Raw genomic sequence first — 15,316 nt, forward strand, 5'->3', positions numbered from 1 at the left:
CTGACGAAAGCTAGTGTACACACTATTTTATAGGGTAATGCTGGTAATGCGTACCCTGTGGGAACTGTGTGCCATTTGTATAGGTGACGTGTAGTATCTGTATAGGACTGCTATGATATTACTGTTGTGGTTATATTGTGGAATATAAACAAGAAAACAAGTTGTTCCATTTATATAGCGCCTTTCAGGACATCCCAAAGTGTTTCATGGCCACTTAAGTACTTTTGAACTGTAGCCACTCTTGTAAACTAGGGAAATGCGGCAGCCAGTTTGCACACAGCAAGGTCCCACAAACAGCAATTAGATAAATCACCAGATAATCTATTTTAGTAGTGTTGATTAAGGGATAATTGTTGGCCATAACACAAAAAGAACTCCCCTTCTCTTTGAATAGTGCCGTCGGATCTTTTACATCCACCTAAGAGGACAGATGGGGCCTCGGTTTAACGTTTCATCAGAAAGACAACACCTCTGACAGTGCAGCACTCCCTCAGTACCGCACTGAAGTATCAGCCTAGACTATGTGCTCAGTTTTCTGGAGGAGTGGGGCTTGAATGCATAATCTTCTGTCCCAAAGGCAAGAGTGCTACCACTGAACTAAAACTGTTTGTCTTCAACATCAATCCACATTATCCTGTTCTGAAATATCAATTTCTCTATGCTGTCATTCTATCCCGATTCCAGCACAAATATATAAATGTTTGTCACGAAGATAATCTGTACATCACTGAGGGAACTTTTTATTGGATTTCATGCAGTTTATTTTTATATACATTGATCATGGTTAATACTATTTCTAATTTTTTGATGACTTTATTAATTTTGGTTTAAATTTTGTCTCCAGAAAATTATAAGAGCAAATCTATTGTGTTCTTTTGCAAATGACTATTATTTCATGAGCAATTGTATCCATTATTTTATGGGACATTTAAAAATGTAACTTTAATGTGTATGCACGTCATAAGTTATTTAAAAAAAAATAGGGGATCCATTTTGTTAATCCCTCAAATTCCACTCTTGTATTGCTTTCTATGCCAGCTGGAGAGATTGATGCTAGTTGTACTGCTATTTTTTTTAAAAAGTACCAGCTGGTTTATATGTCAAACCTTCATGTAGGCTTTTATGGCTTGTCAACATGACGGTGCAGTTTATTTGGTTTCTTATCACTTGGCCACGTAGCAAAAAAATCAATTGTGAAACTATTACAACAATATGATCTAAAAGATTGTAGTTTGGTAAAATTACAATACTATTGATTATTACCACTAGCAATATCATATTAAAAGTTAATTTGTTTTTATATATTTGCTTGGTAAGTTCAAAAAGCTGAGTTTTGAAACTTCAGAGTTATTAAATTATAGATTCCAGCCATGCAAAAAAGGATCATCACTCCTTATCCAGATGGCCCAGACATCAGCTTTCTGGGTGAAGAGATTGATGATAACTCTGTGGCCAGTAAAATTGAATTGGACATTGAGCAATTTTCCAAGTAAGTAACACTCTCCTTCTTGGGTTGAGATAATACCTATGGGTTTCCCTCAACTTCTGTGGTGTCTGAAAAGCATTAGTGTTACCTATTTCTACTCAGATTGGTTATGCCTTCTGGTAAATCTATTGGTAGGCAGTACCTACTTAAATTATTGGACACTCTCTAAACCTACCAATTGGAAAAATTATTTTTGATCTGTTTTATTAATCATAACACACCATCATCATCGGCGGTCCCTTGAACGAGAATGACTTGCTTCCACAATGAAGGACCTGATGTTCCAGTGCTGAACTCCAATTGAGGGGATGGAAGATGCCTGTGCGTGGATTTTTTTAATGTCTGTGACCGTTGCACATCAGCCACCACATGGGCTTGACAGAGCTAGGTCTTTATCCAGTGGCAAGGGTTGAACCAGGATGACTGGAGACCTGCTCTGCTGCACAGACCTAGTGCGCACACATATTACAGTGTGGGCTGGCCCGTGCTGCCCCTGGGCCCTCGGCTATTCTCGGCCCCGTACCCTCATTCGTTGCACCTTCATCTACAATGTTCCAGGGCCCGGTGCTCCAGCTCTATTTATAGCCCCGACCTGCGGTGGTGATCTCACACAGGTCAGGGCAGCCCATGATGTTCCAGGGCCTGGTGCTCCAGCTCTATTTATAGTCCCGACCTGCGGTGGTGATCTCACACAGGTCAGGGCAGCCCATGATGTTCCAGGGCCCGGTGCTCCAGCTCTATTTATAGCCCCGACCTGCGGTGGTGATCTCACACAGGTCAGGGCAGCCCATGATGTTCCAGGGCCTGGTGCTCCAGCTCTATTTATAGTCCTGACCTGCGGTGGTGATCTCACACAGGTCAGGGCAGCCCATGATGTTCCAGGGCCTGGTGCTCCAGCTCTATTTATAGTCCTGACCTGCAGTGGTGTTCTCACACAGGTCAGGGCAGCCCATGATGTAACACATAAATGGCTGCAGTAAATATTGGTAATGGTCACCTGTTACGATTAATCTGTGCACTCGGTCTGTGTCATATGCCAGATAGTAATCTTCAGTGACAAGTTTACAAAAAATAACTTAACAATTTAAATAATCTGTAGTTTGCTGTAAATTTGTAAAATGGGAATGTTGACTCTGTTCTTGGCAACATTTTTGCAAATGCATCTGTATAGGAGCAAATAGGATCCTAATGTTTGATAGATACAGGTACAATATTGGCAACTGTTGCTGTTTACACATACATTTGTAAATCCATTTCATGCTCAGCACTCTTGTATAACAAACTGAGATTGCTGTTGGAACTTTACTTAAGGTAGGTACTGTAGTTGAATTCATTTCTGAGTTAGACCAGCTGAGGGAGCAGTGGCCTCAAGTTTAAATTTTGCTGATTGCCACTGTTGTTTAACTTGAATTAGTAGCTATTGTTCACCAAATCTTCTAGGGCTGTGCAAGAGTTAATTGATTGAGTTTCATGTACATGATAAAGCCAATATATTTTATAGGTCATTTTGTTCATTTAGGTTATTATGCAAAGGCAGTTATAAACCATAAATAATGACTGGAGTGTAGCTGTTGGTTCTTTAGATCTAGTTTCAAGCCCAAATATTGGAAGACACTCGGGTTTGTCTGTCCGAGATTTTTGCTCAAAGGGAAAACTGGTGACTGGTCTTTCTTGCGAGAGAGTGGAAATGTCTGCTGATGCATTCATGAAGTATCATCGATGTTGAGTTTCCCAACACATTCTGTGTAGATGCTGGTGTCCAATGACATGAAGTACAATAGTAGGCACTGTACTGCACACTTGATATATGATGGTGGGGAGGGAGGAGAAAATTATTTGATTATTAGGGTAATTCTAAAATGTTTACTCATAAGATGCCTTTAATCAGCAAGGGAGGACTGAGATAGGTTAGTAAGTAGTAATGTATTTCCTTTTGTAACATGTGATATGGTTTATGTGATACTTTATTTGAATGTTACTTCTCTAATTTGCGCAATTTTTTGTCATGGTGTGGTTCCCTGTTCATCGAGCTCCCCCCCCCCCCCCCGCCACTCTTTTTTGCATAGATCTTAACGGGCCACATGTCAGCCGTACCTTTTCCAGTGCTGCTAGTCAACTGATTCTCATGATGTGCATGAGAAAATTTCCCTTTTTATCTTTCATTCAACTCCTTTTTTCCCTTCTATGGGCAGCACCTACCCTCCGTTCAATAAAGCTGAGAATGTGAACTCCTGTCCCTCCACTTTATACTGATGTTTTGACATACTGAGCCACTGCATTACAGTACCCAGTTTACATATAATACATTTTACACTGCAGAGAAAAATTAAGTACCTTCATAAATGGAGTAAACCAATGTGACACATAATGTACATATAATGCCATCCAATGCTATGGGAACTGTCCTTGATAAACTGTTCTGGTATAATCTGTTAATCAAGCAGTTGGTTCCCAATTTATAGCTTAAACAGCATTGTACTAAATACTTTTCAGAAACATCTGAAGATGTATCTATCTGATTGGATAATTATGTTGAAACCCTAGAAAGAAGATAACTCTGGAATATAGTGAAACCAGTGATTTGGGGAAGGGAGTCACTGACATTTTTCTTGTTCAAATATGTCTGAACTGTCAAATATTTGAGAGCTCTGGTTATTTTCCACTTATGTTTGTTTGATGCACAGTCACTGGTAGAAGATCTTATCTATTCAATGAAGGTAAAGGGCATTCATTGAGGATACTTTTTGAGATATTGAATGTAGAAAGTTTCCTGCACATGGTGGGGAGGGAATAAAAACTATTGTACTGGAATAAATTATGCAGATTTATCTTTTATGACTAGTATCATATTTAACAATACATGGTAAATATTCTGTTTATATTGCAAGCATGGTGTTTATAATATTTGAAAATAGATTAAATTAAATAATTTCAATGGGGATTCCTGTGAGGATTGCTTTAATAGTACACATTTGATACTTTTCAATGCACTCTAGAGGAGATTGACATCTCAAAAATAAGCTTAATGAATGGAAAGCAAAAATAACTTTTTAAAAATGTTTCTAGCTTTGTGACACAGCTCTAAAAAAAAAAATAATCTAAATTTAGCAATGTGTCTTTATCACTAAGTGTTTGTAACTGTGATTTGCTGCTTGTTTGACTTGAGGATTCAGCAGTCTTCCATAATCTACAAGTAAGAATGATTTATTAAACATTTAATTTGTATATTTTTAAATTAAATCACTTGATTAGTTTCAGGGGCAAAACCTTAAATTAGCACTGTGATAAATGATTTGCTTCTGGTAGTTCTAAAGACCACGTCGTTGTGGCAACTCTTCACTTTTATATATTTAGGTGAGTGAATGTGGGGAAAGCTAAAAATGTTTTTCTTTCACTTTGTATAAAACCAAGCTTGTATAAAACAAAAGGCAAATTAAAATTGTTTTTTTCTTCAGAGAAACACTTCTCAAAAAGGCAAAAGTAAAGGCAAAAAAGAAGCTGAGACGACGCTCTAACAGTTCAGGAGGATATCATTTATCTGATCTCATTCAAACCCCAACTTCAACAGGTGAGCAAGCTACAGTGAGGTAATGTAGTGAGGGAAGGGTATAAACCTTGACTTGGACTGCTGATAGTTCATTAAACATCTGGTAGGTATATTTCCATTCAAATTTAGGACATTTAGAATGGTATTTATACTGTCATTTATTATCTGAGTATCTATGAATGAAGCATGGCATTATTACAGATGATGCTTTTGTTCCATAAAAACTAGAAAGATTTTTTTGGGTGGGGCAGAAAGGGGTTGGGGAAGAGGACTTGGTAGTGCTATGGGTTAGAATACTGTCCATTCAATCTTGGAATCTGGGTTCCAATCTAACGCAGGTTGATGGGACTGTGCTGGAAGACCCGTGTAAGGACAGAGTCAGACTTGCTTGTGATGGGAATGGACGGACACGTGACAGATGAAACTCAATGCAGAAAAGTGATACATTTTGATCGAAAGAATGAGGAGAGGAAATATAAACTAAAGGATACAATCATAAAGGGGGTGCATGAACAGAGAGACCATGGGGTATGTGTGCACAAATCGTTGAAGATGGCAGGACAGGTTGAGAAAGTGGTTATAAAAGCTTACGGGATCCTGGGCTTCATGTATAATGGTACAAAAGCATGGAAATTATGATGAACCTGTATAAAACACTGGTTTGGTCTCAACTGGAGTATTGTGTCCAATTTTGGGTACCGCAGTTTAGGGGGACGTGAAGGCTTTAGAAAGGGGGCAGAAATGTTTTACGAGAATGATTCCGGGAATGAGGGATTTGAGTTAACGTGGATAAACTGGAGAAGCTGGGGTTGTTCTCCTGAGAACAGAGAAGATTGAGAGGAGATTTGATAGAGTTCAAACTCATGAGTGATCTGGACAGAGCAGATGGAGAGTAACTGTTCCCACTGGCAGAAGGGTTGAGAACCAGAGGACACACATTTAAGGTGATTGGCAAAAGAATCGAAGGCGACATCAGAGAAAACTTTTTTACGCAGGAGTAGTTAGGTTCTGGAATGCACTACCTGAAAGGGTGGTGGAGGCAGACTCAATCACAGCTTTCAAAAGGGAGTTGGATAAGTACCCGAAAGAAAATAATTTGTAGGGCTATGGGGAAAGAGCAGAGGTGTGGATGTAGCTGAGGTGCTCATGCAGAGAGCCGGCATGGGCTCGACGGGCTGAAGGGCCACCTTCCGCGCTGTAACCATTCTATGATGCCCTCCCGTGTTGAATGGCCTGTGAACGTTCACTGAGGCTTGCATGTGAATAGCCACTACAGTGAGGTACCACAGACCAACTGATCTTTGTAAACCATACCCCAACAATGAGTCCACACCTACAGTAGAGGATGGGAGAAGGTTGGCTTGGGGATGAATGTCTCCTCTCTTGGTGTTTTCATCATTCTTTGAATATTAATTGCCCTCACACACCATAATCCCACCCTATCATCCCTTAAGGCTATGGTGGTGGTGATTTTTTTTGCTTAGGGAATCTTGCTTATTTTACTTTGTAGAGGATTAGCTTGATAGAACTAGGAGGTTTTTGAGAATTTGTAAGAATTAGCTTGTATGGCTGTGGCAAAGATAAAATGGAAAAAAAAAACATGTTGTAAATGCTCAAGCAGGTCAGTCAGCATCTGAAATTGTAAAGTACAGATCTTTCATCAGAACTGTACATCTGTAATGTGACCAGAACTGTATACAGTACTCTAGCTGTGGCCTAATTAGTGTTTTATACAGTTCTAGCATAACCTCCCTGTTCTTGTATTCTATGCCTCAGCTAATAAAGAAAAGTATCCCATATGCCTTCTTAACCACTTTATCTACCTGTCCTTCTACCTTCAGGGACCTATGGACCTGCTCTCCAAGGTCCTGCTGTTCCTCTACACTTCTCAGTATCCTACCATTTATTGTGTATTCCCTTGCCTTGTTAGTCTTCCCTAAATGCATTACCTCACATTTCTCCGGATTGAATTCTGTTTGAAACTTTTCTGCCCGCATGACCAGTCCACTGATATTTTCCTGCAGTCTACAGCTTTCTTCCTCACTATTAACCACACGGCCAATTTTAGTATCATCTGCAAACTTCTTAATCATGACCTTTACATTAAAGTCTAAATCATTGATGTATACCACAAAAAGCAATGAACCTAGTACTGAGCCCTGCAGAACCCCACTGGAAACAGCCTTTCAGTCACAAAAATATCCGTTGGCCATTACCCTTTGCTTCCTGTCACTGAGCAATTTTGGACCCAACTTGCTACTTTTCCTTGGATCCCATGGATTTTTACTTTTCTGACCAGTTTGGGAACACTCAAATTTTAGTCTGGAGCCTGAAGGTGGCTAGGCTCTGGCACGCCATCGGTGACGTTGGGGTGTGATTGTGTTGCACAGTAGGGTGCGAGGTCGGGGAGCACTAGGGATTGGAGGAGACTGATGCCTGAAACTACTTGGCAGCTTATGACTATTTGCAGAAATCTGAAGACTGAAGTGGCAGTTCTGAGGTTTACAAGGAATCAGGTGGAGGTTGGGTCAGTGGGGGAGGCCAAACATTTTGGAGCATCAAATAGCTGAGAAGTCGAGGGTTTGCAAATTATGCGTAATACAAGCTGCTGCGTTCTGGAAACACTGAGGAAGGGGATGAGGGCGGGACACTGAAGAGGAAAATCGTAAGTACTGGCCAACTGGCAGTGGAGCACAAACACCAGCTGGAAATGCAATTGAGTTTCCGCATTGGAGTGCAGCAGAGACTGGTGAAAAGTAGAAGCACTGGAGAGCAAGCAAGTCATGCGTAGAGAAAATAGCTGCAGAGAATGAAGATATATTTAATTGATTAGCAAGCCAGATTTACTTAGCCTAATCATTGTGAGTCCACTGCATCTCTTGGGATGGGTGCACCTAGTCTGAACAAAGCTCTGAAACTCTAAAGTAAAATATTTTTATTTCTATATTTCTAACTTCACTTCACTCCCAACTTGCTCAAACAATAATCTTGACTACATATCCCTAAAATAGTCATTCAATAGTTTAAAACTTTTGGGAGTCAAACCCACTCTTGTGCTACAGATAGTAATACCAGCTTGCCCTCCTGCTTATTGCACCCAGCCTTTCTCACACACTTCATTCCATGATCAGTCCATAATATTTCCTTAACAAAGCTACAAATCAGCAAATACAGGAGAGCCAAATACAGCAAGAACTAATCAGAAAACTGGTAGGTGGCAAAAGACTTGGGCAAGAACAGCTCTGCTTGTTGGGAGGGTCAGGAACAACTGAGCAGTAAGGGTGGAAACAATTTTGGGCAAGGCACGCCACTGAAAGGATGCATGGAATACAGATCAGACCAGGCTGCTGAAGAGAATATGAGCTGCTTTGGTCGAACAACCTTTGAATGAGCAGTGTGTGAAACTAAAGTGAGTATTGAGGAGAAGGATCCTTGCTGTGTTAACGTAGACTGCAGCTGATTCGGAGAAAACAAGACATTTGCAGAAAAACTGGTAACGAAATCTACCCGAATAATTGAAACTGCAGCCCAATACTCCAAATTGATTCCTAGGTTCCCAACAAAGGAGTAGACATCCCTAAGAAAACATTTTCCATGGGCTTCCAACACTGTCAAGGCAACTCCGAGTAAGAAAATAAGCATTTAATTCAGAATTATTTAATTTTGTGTTACAAATGCTATTTTTTACCTTAAATTTTCAGTAGATGAAAAATTCAAGAGGCGGCTCAACTTACAGATTTATTTTAACAATTTTATTGCTCAGTTCCTGCTACTTGCCACCTTGGAATTGGTATCTTTTTAAAAAAAAATATTGGAGGATTTGTTAGCTCAGTTTCTGTTATTTTACTTGTTCTTAAATGCTTTTGATTTGTTTAACATAATCAATTGAATACTTTGTAATTTAAGTGGTAAGTTATTTCATCGAATCATGTGATTTTTTTTCCCCCTATGGATGGGTGAGATACAATGGATATGCGCTGGATGCAAGGCTTACTCCTTCCTATATGTGTTAAGTCTTTGCAAACAAAGTCTGTTGAGACTAGATTGCACAAGGTTATGCAATGTTTTGGCTTGCCCTGTCTTAAAACCACATAATGCAACTTGAGCATCCTGCACCCTGGACGGTTAGAAATAGATTACACAAATGCATGACTTATGTAAGTTGTTTGTAAAGTAATAATCTTTACAGAAACCAGCATCACTGGTGACTATTCAGAGAAAGCAATTGCTTTCTACTATTGTACGCAGCCATTATTTGACTTCATAATTGTCATTGTGTTAAGTATACAATGGATCCAAGATTATTGTTTTTTTTCTCTAACATACTAGTTTTTCTTTCTTGCTTTGGGAACAACAGACATGTTTTGACGGGTACTAAAGGTAACAGTTTGCTGACTAACTATTTTAGTTAAGAACATAGGAACAGGATTAGGCCATTTGCCCTTTAAGCCTGTTCCATCATTCAATTAGATCATGGCTGATCTGTACTTGAACTCCAGTTACTCACCTTTGCTCCATATCCTTTGATACCCTTACCTACCAAAAATCTATCAATCTCAGTCTCTACAGTTTGGTGTAGAGTATTTAATGGCCTGGATTTTACAGTTGCAGTGAAGTGATGGCGCTTGCTGCTGACCTCGAAGAAGGCTGCCCACAAATATATAGCGATCTCTGTGGTATGTTTTTTGCCATTCCCGATGTTAATTTCATTCTGGCATCCAGCAACAGTGATGTTATCAAGCAGGCTAAGCAACCAATCACATTGATGAATTTTCAGAGCAAACCAGGAAGTAAAATGCACTGATTATACTTTTTAAAATCATTTTACAGAGAGCGAAATAAAGATTAGGTCATGCATGTGGGATTCATGTAGAAGCTGAAATATAAACAAACTTTAAAAAAATGTGTTTTTATTATATTAAAATCCTATGGAATTTTTATCATGGAGGAATTTGACATTACACAAATATAAAATTTGTTTTTCAGGGCCAGAGAAGTTGTTTAGCAGTAGTTATGCTTTAAAACACCATTAATAACCCAGTTACACCTCATTCAACAAAACTTAACTTTTTCAGGGGGTTTTACAACAAGATTAGAGTGTAAAAAATGGAAGTTCACATCAATTCAAGAGTTTTCTATCTGCGGGGACTTCAACAGTGCACCCTGTGGAGGAGTAGGGAATCACTGACTTCTGGATTTCCACGTTTAACTGTGCATATGTAGATGCCAAAAGTTGCTGTCAGTTTCACAGCGTAATGACGACAAATGCTGACAGTTTTTACAACTGCAAAATCCGGGGCAATATTCAGATTGGGGGAAAATGAAATAAAAAGTAAATTTCCTTTTGTATAATGTAGGCCTTGAGTAGTGGCTGTATGTTGGTTTGGAGCTTTTTGTTGAGATGGTACAAGGTTGGAGGAATAAGGTGCTGAAGATGTCAGGTCTTGGAAAGCAGCATAGGAGAGTGAGCAGTGATGTAATCTGGATAGGAGGGATGTAGGGACACTTCATACTGGGGTTGACGAGCCTTCAGATGGGAAATTTCATTTACTGGGGCTTTTGAAGTGGAACTGGAAAAAATACCGTTGCAATAAAATCTGTGAAGAAGCTAGGATGGCCCACAAAAACGGCCCGCACTAAGGTTGCCCTCTGCAGATCTGTGATAACTGAGGCAGACACTGAGGCTTGAAAAACATCAGGAATGCCCAACAGAAGAAAGCAAACTTTAGATCCAGATCTCTGAAAGAAGCTGGGCTCTCTGGGCAAAACTAATTGGGCAGATTTGCAGCAGGACATCAGTAATTATATGAGTACGTTTAAAGATTTAATTGTGAATTATTTAAGTTTTTAATGTGATGCTGTCCCTTGTTCTTCAGGGTTATACAGTCAGTTGAATGATGAAACAAAACTACTCAAAGAAATCCAAAAACCATTGTTTGGGTAATTTGATTGGCTTGTTTTGTGGTAGTTTCTGATTCCAGATAGGTGGTTTTGAAAAAAGTTGTGATTTTGATTTTGCATGCTTTTATGTTTAGTTCTTGATTGGTAGCTTTAAAAAAACACATTTCAGTGAAGCAGCATGATTAACTTGACTATTTGAAAAAAAGTGTGACACATTGCTTTATATGCTATGGATGCATTTAAGGTGTGATAGACTCATTGAAGATGTGGTACATGTAAGACTTTTCATTACACAAATGTTTTTATAACTGTTGCTTGAAGATCAATATTCTTTATTCCCGCAGATTTGGCAAGACCGGGTAAAACTAATTCAGTGGAATCCCTGCAGGAGCTGTTGATGTCCGATTCTGAAGGCAGCTATGCTGGCGGAGTAGCCAGCCCCAGAGAATTAGCTTCACCAGACTTTGCAGCTGGATTCTGCCAGGAGAAATCTGAGGTCTGCAGACTTCATACAGTATGTTGTTGATGACGAGTGGTTACATTGCAGTACAAAACCAGGCTAAAACACTCGAGCCTTGAGCCACTTTACAGCTTTGGGTTGTTTTGGCAATCCTTCATTATTTCCCTAATTTCCTGTTGCACCTTGTGCTTTGTGGTTTGTTGCAGCTCTTCACTACCCTATTGACTAGCTCTCATCACTTTATATTTTGTCCTATGTGATTATCACTATTCTAAAAATGTTATGAAGTAATTTTTATTGACTGAAAGGGAATTTAAATACATTTGAGGAGAGTAACTGTTAAACTTTTCTTGCACTAATACGAAATCTTAAATCTGTAATTTTTACAAAATTATTAAGGGGCATGAAACTCTTATTTAATAGTAACATATTTCAATCTCTGTAGTCATAAAATTGTTGTCTAACCAAGCTCATAGACATTTTGTTACTTTATAACTGATCAATTTATATTTATCAATTATTTCAACAGATACACACAAAACTCTTTTGTACTGCAATATAAAGGCAGTATATAAAACTGTGGTTGCAGTGTGTTTAATTTGAATACATTTAGACCAGTTCATTTCAGTACTTCAATGTAGGCACAAAAATGATATTTTTGCAAAATCAAATGCACATTGCAGATTTATTAGGGCTTCAGTCAGTGAGAATCAAAAGGCTCTACTGGGCACTAAGCAACTGATTTTTTAGCCACCAATTTTTAAGACTTTGTCAGCAGTTTATATTTCTATCCTGCATGAAAATGGCTTTCTTCACCTGTAAATTACTCCAAATTTAGCTGTAAAAGTAAGCAAACAGTATAAAATATAAATGAAATAAAAATTGACAGTTTTTGTATTGTATCCAAATTACATTTTCTAGGTATAATTTTCATTAAAGTCTACAAAGCACAGTCATCTAATACCTGGAGCTGATCTCTATGATAATTACTTTCACCTTTTTAACAGTATTAGTGTTCATTGACTCCACTGTATTAGAAATGCTTAGTACAAAAGTAATTGTACAAATTAAATACCTTGATATGTAGCTAATGATTTACCAGTGTGTGGCCTGTAACTTTTGTAATTTTTGAAGCATAATGTATGATTTATTTATGATGCATCTTTTAGCCCAACTTTCACCTCCTACAATATGTACTGTACTTTGTTACAACTTACAAAATCAGTTTACTTCTTGGACTAGTCCAGGAAATTCATGCCTTCTTGAGTTGGCTGGTTTTGTAACTTTTCAGCTGAAATGATTGGCCTCCAACCACAACCATCTTCCTTTGTGCCAGCCACCAACGAGTTATCCCCTGATCCCATTGACTTCAGTTTTACTAGGGCTCCTCAGTGACAAGCTCAGTCAAAAGTTGCTTTGATATGAAGGGCAGTCACTCTTGCCTAATCTTTGCAATTCAGCCTTAGTGTCCATTGGACTATGGCTGTAATGAGGTCTGGAGCCAGATGGTCCTGGTGTAACCTAAACTGAGTAAGTGCCACTTGATGGTACTTAACGACTCCTTCGATCACTGCTGATTGAGAGTAGGCTCCTATGGCAGTAATTGGCAGAGTTGGATATGTCCTGCTTTTTGTTTACATTGTCGTAGTTGCCAGTATTGTAGTTGTGGTGGAACAGCTTGGCTAGAGGTGCAGCTAGTTCTGAAGCACAAGTCTTCAGCACTATAGCGGGATGCTGTTGGGACCTGTAGCCTTTGCTGTGTTCAGTGCACTAATGCTGAAATAAACAGTAATCTTACAACCATTTTACTAGTTTTATTATTGTAATAGCTTATTACTGTAACCTACTAATGTAAGATTGTAATTTTAATTAAAACTTTGAACTTTTGTGTTAAAAATTGACTGCTTTCCCTGTCATCCATTTGCCTGTCCAGCTCCCTTGTACTGTAAACTTTAATCTTACTTTTTATTTTTAAATCTTTATTTATTTTCCTTAAAAATCTAATTTTAATATTATTTAGTTGCCTTCCTTCTTTCTCCTAGTTTCTATTACCCATTTTGGAAGAGGCAACAAGTTTCAAAATCTTTTCATTGGCTGAAAAATGGCTTCAAAGCCCATTTTTCCAAAACATAAAGATTGACATGGTCACATTATAGATGCAACTGTGGGGGTGTCAGAGCATGACACAGTTTGGGGCGGGTGGGGGGGAGTCAGAGCACGACACAGTCTGGGGAGGGTCAGAGCATGACAGTCTGGGTGAGTAAATGGGGCTGAGCTGCTGTCAGGATTAAGATAGACTTGTATTATTTTTATTAAGGGTAGTGGATTTACTCTAATAGAGTAATCTAATTTTACCAAGGTATTCTTTCAGGTCATGCAATACGTGATAGTGTGAAGTGGCAGCAAAAGTATATATAATACCATGACTTTAAAAATGTAAAATGAATTCACAACCTTGTATAGAAAATTATCCACACTTTTCAATGATGCTAAGGCAAAAATCTAATTGGTTTAGATGGCGTTATAAACTGCTACAGCTTTGCTCTTGCAGTTTGACATTGTCTGAACCCATCAATTGGATTTACTGCCTTGTCATATACTAATAGTTATCCATTATCCTATGTAATTGCCTGTGGTCCTTTATGACTAGAAGGTAATGTTGATCAGTGTAATTTCAAGGGTTTAAAATATCTTTGCGATTGTTTCATGTTTTAGGCTAATGAAAGAGCTCATATGTCTGAGATAAAGAGCCCAACTGAAGAGACAAAAATGAGTGAGAAAATATGGACTTCCAAGAAAGAGTCAAACCCAAAGCCCATTCCTAGATCCAGCTCTGGAAGTGCTGCTGGCTGGGTGACTTGTTCTCTCAGGTATAAATCTCACACACCTGATTTAGAAAACTTTCCAATAATAATTGGTTTAGTATGAATATATGGGTTATGTGTCTGTATATCATGAGTATTGTACGATTGTGTAATAAATCTTTAGTGTTAAGTTATGCATATTTTGGATGGATTGGTTAAAGAAGATGGTCCTTTTAACAGCAACTTGCATTTCTGTGGCACCTTCAACATAGAAAAACGTGCCAAGGCACTTCAGAGGGGGATAATCGGGGAAAAGGTGGACACTGAGCCAAAGGTGGGGTGACTAAAAACTTGGTCAAAGGGTTCGATTTTAAGGAGGGTCTTAAAGGAGGAGAGGTGGAACATGCTAGAAATATAGATGATCAAGAAATTGTTATGACAAACTCATTTAAAACAGATCAGTTTTCACATTAAGACTGAAAACAAATTCTGGATATAGTAATTTTGGCTCAGCAATCTATAATATGTACAGACAATATAATGTATGCAAAGCATGTGTTAAGAAGCTGGAGGAATAACCTGTGCATCAGTTAAAGAAAAACCTTCTGGGGTTGAATATTGTCGGTAGCACAGAAACTGGCGTTATCGCATCGACTGCCCGTTGTAAACCTTGCCCGATATTCCGTTCAACTGACATCAATGGATCTGAATATGGGGTGGGGTACATAACAGGTGGCCTCTGCCATACTGTTCGATTTGCGCTTCTGTACAAGACGAATTTCTAGCCCTCTGAGTCCCTACTCTGTTACTCCATCTCCCTCCAAAGCCATCACTCTTTCTGCTGCCTCTCCCTAACTGAGTCCTCTTTCTTGCTTGTCCCCAAGTTGCTTTTTTCTCTTTTTTTTTGCTGAGGCCTGGCTACTGCTAATCATGACTGTCTCTTTGCCAAGCATGTGATCCTACTGCTGATCTTTCTTGTCAAGCCCTAGCTATCATTGCTGTTCTCTCTCCGACATGCACAAGGCATTTTTAATTAGTTGCAACGCTTGAGACTATTTTAAAATATATCCCATATTAAAATTTAGTGTGTTTCATTGTCTTGGTCCTTCTCTCATTAG

The 15,316-nt window shown here is 38.8% G+C and overlaps 1 protein-coding gene across 1 annotated transcript in view; it reads left to right on the top strand.

Moving 5' to 3' along the window:
* The window catches only part of ibtk (inhibitor of Bruton agammaglobulinemia tyrosine kinase), a 158,148-nt gene that overhangs the window by 114,062 nt on the left and 28,770 nt on the right, over nt 1-15,316 (top strand). The window contains exons 20-23 of the mRNA XM_070885570.1: nt 1,362-1,489; nt 4,942-5,054; nt 11,279-11,430; nt 14,110-14,264. Coding sequence (XP_070741671.1) covers nt 1,362-1,489; nt 4,942-5,054; nt 11,279-11,430; nt 14,110-14,264 — 548 coding nt within the window. The remainder of the gene's footprint in view (nt 1-1,361; nt 1,490-4,941; nt 5,055-11,278; nt 11,431-14,109; nt 14,265-15,316) is intronic.

This window comes from Pristiophorus japonicus, chromosome 7, assembly GCF_044704955.1.
Source record: "Pristiophorus japonicus isolate sPriJap1 chromosome 7, sPriJap1.hap1, whole genome shotgun sequence".
Classification (NCBI taxonomy): Eukaryota; Metazoa; Chordata; class Chondrichthyes; family Pristiophoridae; genus Pristiophorus; species Pristiophorus japonicus.